The 5214-nt window shown below is 40.6% G+C and overlaps 1 protein-coding gene and 1 long non-coding RNA gene across 2 annotated transcripts; both read right to left on the bottom strand.

The window, feature by feature from the left end:
• Positions 1-246: 246 nt before the first annotated feature.
• LOC139576470 (uncharacterized) lies at positions 247-1818 on the bottom strand. Its single transcript, XR_011675120.1, has 4 exons — positions 1507-1818; positions 979-1030; positions 797-854; positions 247-696 (listed from the first exon to the last, which is right to left on the bottom strand). It is a non-coding gene; the product is annotated as an uncharacterized lncRNA (long non-coding RNA).
• A 944-nt stretch (positions 1819-2762) lies between these two features.
• On the bottom strand, positions 2763-3282 carry LOC139575219 (myosin regulatory light chain 2, atrial isoform-like; the record flags this gene model as incomplete). Its single annotated transcript, XM_071400201.1, has 3 exons — positions 2763-2867; positions 3055-3103; positions 3197-3282. Coding segments are annotated over 3 exons (240 nt in total), but the record flags the coding sequence as incomplete, so codon positions are not given.
• Positions 3283-5214: the final 1932 nt, after the last annotated feature.

Below are 5214 nucleotides of genomic sequence, written 5' to 3'. Positions count from 1 at the left end.
GTTCTAAATGTCCGTGTCTTTGTGTGCGATGACTATCTGAGGTTATTATATTTGTCTTCGTGTTTTTCCCCCCTGTCGTTTATGATTGTATGAGCTGCTGTACGTTCAGAGCCAGTTGATCAATCATTACTGCTAATCGTTTGGAAATTAACATTAGCCCACAGCTGTTCTCTCTTTTAGTGGTGTGTTCATTAGCAAGCTAAGCTACCAGAACAAGGTGGTCAGAATCAGAAAAGCACTTGTCAGTTGACGCTTTGAAATGTTTTGCATATAGTACTGTGACACTATCCATACATAGGTTATGAAAGGGAGCCAAACAGTACAATAATAACAAAAGGCAATTGTTCAGTAGGCAAAGTGATAGGCATAGATTGCAGTTACACAGTCATTCCCCCCCAAAAAATATATTCTCCCTCTCCCTATGTTGTTTCTATGATTCATCACAGTAACAGGCAAGGAAGAGAACTTGGGGTGATCATAAAGACTCAATACAATGGGATTATATGACACTAAGTAAAACATTATGGTGTTGGGCATCAAAACAACAAATGCGCAGCCCATTCATAGTCCCGTGTCTCTAAAGAAGAGTACATGTTTGGGATTTTTTCGAGCTCTTTTCGTTGGTTTGTTTTCCTGAGGCTTTGCCTGCGTCACTGCCTCCATCCTTCTGTTGCGTGTTGGGATCTCTGCTCACACCTGGAAGAGTTGAGCCAGTTAAGTAATTCATATTTCGGTAAAATGTATGTTAACACTAGCATATAAGGTGCAAGAAATTCCCTCTTCCTTACTAACTTACCGGGTGAGAAAGTGTCCATGTTCTCTCCGTCTGGACCAGCAAGGTGTTGACTGGTATCCTGTTTTTAGATTAAGCAAATGTTATTTAACTACGTGAAAACACAGAACAGCATCTAACGTGTTTTATTGCATCAGTTCATGTAATTGTATATTTGGCCTGTTATTAACAATGACGACACGTACCCCCAAAATGGTGCTATTGTGCTCTTTCTTCCCCGCCTGGCTTTCCAGATACCTGTTAACATCCGATCAGACTCACTAAATGTATTGTATTTCAGAGTAAGTGTACTGTAGCTACCTTGCAGTCCAACCAAGGTGCACAAGTAATTGAAAACAAACTGTGCAAGAGAAATTCTGCCATTGTCTGAGGAAAGGGCTTGACCAGTTGAAACATTAATGAGCCTGTTTAGTGCCTGACATTCCTACGTCCTGCTGCATAGTTCACATGTAAGAGAGGGTACTATTGGATGGACAGGGAGAGGCAGCACTAAAACAGCTTTTGTTGATTAGAAATAAAATGCCTTCAGATGATAACAGCAAAGTTATTGAAATAGCCTAAAACCTTGTGATGCATGGACTCATTGCAATTATTGGTCATTGTAGCAGACACATGGACATTAATACAATATGGTGCGTTTCATGAGGATGCAACATTTTGTTTTAAACCAAGTTGTCACTTTAATTCAACAGAGTAAAGATCAATCCACCCACCTTCTTAGATAGGAATCACAGTTCTTGACCGGTTTTGCCTCTTTCTTCACCCCATCTGGTGTCCACGCTATGGATGTATCTATCCCCACATCTACTCTACCCTCAGCTCCAGAAGATATAGGCATCTCTGCTTCTTCTGCAACAACTACATCACACGGCAAAAAACTCAATCTTACAAACACCTTACTGTAGGGACTTAGAAGGGGTAGCTTGTATCCCCAGCCTTGCTTACAAATCTGGGTTAACCTTGTCCGTCCAGCTCTGTTTGACCAATAGATGTGGTGGCTGTTTGGCAGTGGAGTTAACGGGTTTGTTGTTGTATCCACGGCAACCGAGGCCTAAATGACTGGAACCAGAGCCATATATTTAGAATTGTATTCTAAATACATAGCTCTGACTGGAACTACACAGGCTCATTGCAGTGGGCCCTTTCTCTTGAATGCACCTTACAGATCACATTTGGGGTATTAAAGGCCCAGCGCAGTTAACAATGTGATTTTTCTGTGTTTTAGATATACTGTATTTCCATGCTGAGGTTGGAATGATCTGTGAAAATGATGATAATTCCCTTTTAGTGTAAGAGCTTGAAATTTCTGGCTGTTTTGGTGGGATAGTTTTGGTGGGATAGATTTTTGACCTGTCTGGTGACATCACCAGGTGATAAATTAGTTAACAGATGAATAAGAAAGTTCAAAACCTCTGCAAAAAACAGCTAGTTTTCAGTTTTCCCCTCCCCACTCAGTCCTAGCAAAATTATTGCTTGAGAAATTGCTCTTGCTAAGAAACTATTTTTGTTTCGTTTTGACCATTTTAATTGAAAACAATCGCAGCAAGGTACCTAATTGTGTCCCAGAAATGATTTGACATTGATATAAAAATGGCTGCATTGAACCTTTAATCTAAATCATGCCTTGTTTGAAGGGGGAGGTGGATGTGGAGGGGGTAATTAGGTTGACTTGAACATGTTTTGTAGTGGTTAAGTGTAGTTTGTGAGTGTTTTGGTCCCAGTATCGGCAACAGCTGTCAGAAACAAGAGTATGTATGACTGTAAAGATGACACTTTTATTCAACTGTGAGATAGTATGTGTACTAACTGTACTGTATCTAAATGTAACCACAAATAAACATACACATTTTACAGACAGGTGTTGATTTGATTTCTTTACTGGATTGGCAAAAGACAACCACAGAGGAGATTCCAGTTCCGCCCTATCAGGGGTTATGGGTTAAGGGTCAGGGTTTTTTGCTGAGGGCCTTTAGGACTCCTCCTTCTCGTCTCCGTGTGTGATGATGTAACACAGTGACTTGTAATCGATGTTGCCGGCCACGTCAATTGGAGCCACAGAGAACGCCTGGTCCACCTGAGGATTTCATCAGAAGACAGAGAGGGATTAGGCAACAATGTGAATTGACCAAAGGCCTACTTTTTACGTAGGACTGCTGATCGAATGGTTTATCTCTCTCTCTCAAGTAATGTCAACTGTGTGATTTGTTCATTTATTATTTTAAAGAAAAAAGGTAGGCTAAAAGGAGAAAAAGATTACCAACCTCCTCTGCTGTGAATTTATCAGCCTGGTTCATCAGTAATCGTTTAAACCTTTAAAGAATACACAACTAATTAATAATTCATTGCCCACAATGTGTCATTGCATATTTTGGCAATCTGTGTATAGGTTCAAATGATACTGACTCATCCTTGTTGACGAAACCTGTGCCGTTTGGGTCAAAGAGCTTGAAGGCAGCGAGGATGGTGTCCTCAGGGTCTGTGCCTGTCTCTCTCTCTCTCTCTCTCTCTCTCTCTCTCTCTCTCTCTCTCTCTCTCTCTCTCTCTCTCTCTCTCTCTCTCTCTCTCTCTCTCTCTCTCTCTCTCTCTCTCTCTCTCTCTCTCTCTCTCTCTCTCTCTCTCTCAATTCAATTCAATTAAATTCAAGGGGCTTTATTGGCATGGGAAACATGTGTTAACATTGCCAAAGCAAGTGAGGTAGATATTATACAAAAGTGAAATAAACAATACAAATTAACAGTAAACATTACACATACAGAAGTTTCAAAACAATAAAGACATTACAAATGTTATATTATATATACACAGTGTTGTAACAATGTACAAATGGTTAAAGCACACAAGTTAAAATAAATAAGCATAAATATGGGTTGTATTTACAATGGTGTTTGTTCTTCACTGGTTGCCCTTTTCTTGTGGCAACAGGTCACAAATCTTGCTGCTGTGATGGCACACTGTGGAATTTCTCCCAGTAGATATGGGAGCTTATCAAAATTGGATTTGTTTTCAAATTCTTTGTGGATCTGTGTAATCTGAGGGAAATATGTCTCTCTAATATGGTCTCTCTCTCTCTCTCTCTCTCTCTCTCTCTCTCTCTCTCTCTCTCTCAATTCAATTCAATTCAAGGGGCTTTATTGGCATGGGAAACATGTGTTAACATTGCCAAAGCAAGTGAGGTAGGTAATATACAAAAGTCAAATAAACAATAAAGATGAACAGTAAACATTACACATACAGAAGTTTCAAAACAATAAAGACATTACAAATGTCATATTATATATATGCAGTGTTGTAACAATGTACAAATGGTTAAAGCACACAAGTTAAAATAAATAAACATAAATATGGGTTGTATTTACAGTGGTGTTTGTTCTTCACTGGTTGCCCTTTTCTTGTGGCAACAGGTCACAAATCTTGCTGCTGTGATGGCACACTGTGGAATTTCACCCAGTAGATATGGGAGTTTATCAAAATTGGATTTGTTTTCGAATTCTTTGTGGATCTGTGTAATCTGAGGGAAATATGTCTCTCTAATATGGTCATACATTGGGCAGGAGGTTAGGAAGTGCAGCTCAGTTTCCACCTCATTTTGTGGGCAGTGTGCACATAGCCTGTCTTCTCTTGAGAGCCATGTCTGCCTACGGCGGCCTTTCTCAATAGCAAGGCTATGCTCACTGAGTCTGTACATAGTCAAAGCTTTCCTTAAGTTTGGGTCAGTCACAGTGGTCAGGTATTCTGCCACTGTGTACTCTCTGTTTAGGGCCAAATAGCATTCTAGTTTGCTCTGTTTTTTTGTTAATTCTTTCCAATGTGTCAAGTAATTATCTTTTTGTTTTCTCATGATTTGGTTGGGTCTAATTGTGCTGTTGTCCTGGGGCTCTGTGGGGTGTGTTTGTGTTTGTGAACAGAGCCCTAGGACCAGCTTGCTTAGGGGACTCTTCTCCAGGTTCATCTCTCTGTAGGTGATGGCTTTGTTATGGAAGGTTTGGGAATCGCTTCCTTTTAGGTGGTTGTAGAATTTAACGGCTCTCTCTCTCTCTCTCTCTCTCTCTCTCTCTCTCTCTCTCTCTTTCTCTCTCTCTCTCTCTCTCTCTCTCTCTCTCTCTCTCTCTCTCTCTCTCTCTCTCTCTCTCTCTCTCTCTCTCTCTCTCTAAGGACCAGGATTCCGCTGGGGGTGGAAAAAGGAGATAGGGAGAAGGAGCAGGGGGAGGAGAGGTGATAGGATGAGAGACGAGAAGGGAGAAAGAGACAGAGGGGGAGGTGGATTTGGACAAAATGGTCTGAGAGAGGAGCAAGTGGGATATGGCAAGAGAGGAAGTGAAGATACCATGTTACCCATGAGTACGGCCAGTGGTGAAAAAGTACCCAATTGTCATACTTGAGTAAAAGTAAAGATACCTTAATAGAAAATGACTCAAGTGAAA

The sequence above is a fragment of the Salvelinus alpinus genome, chromosome 5 (genome assembly GCF_045679555.1).
Source record: "Salvelinus alpinus chromosome 5, SLU_Salpinus.1, whole genome shotgun sequence".
Taxonomy (NCBI): Eukaryota; Metazoa; Chordata; class Actinopteri; order Salmoniformes; family Salmonidae; genus Salvelinus; species Salvelinus alpinus.
This window is presented reverse-complemented; position numbering and strand designations above follow the sequence as displayed.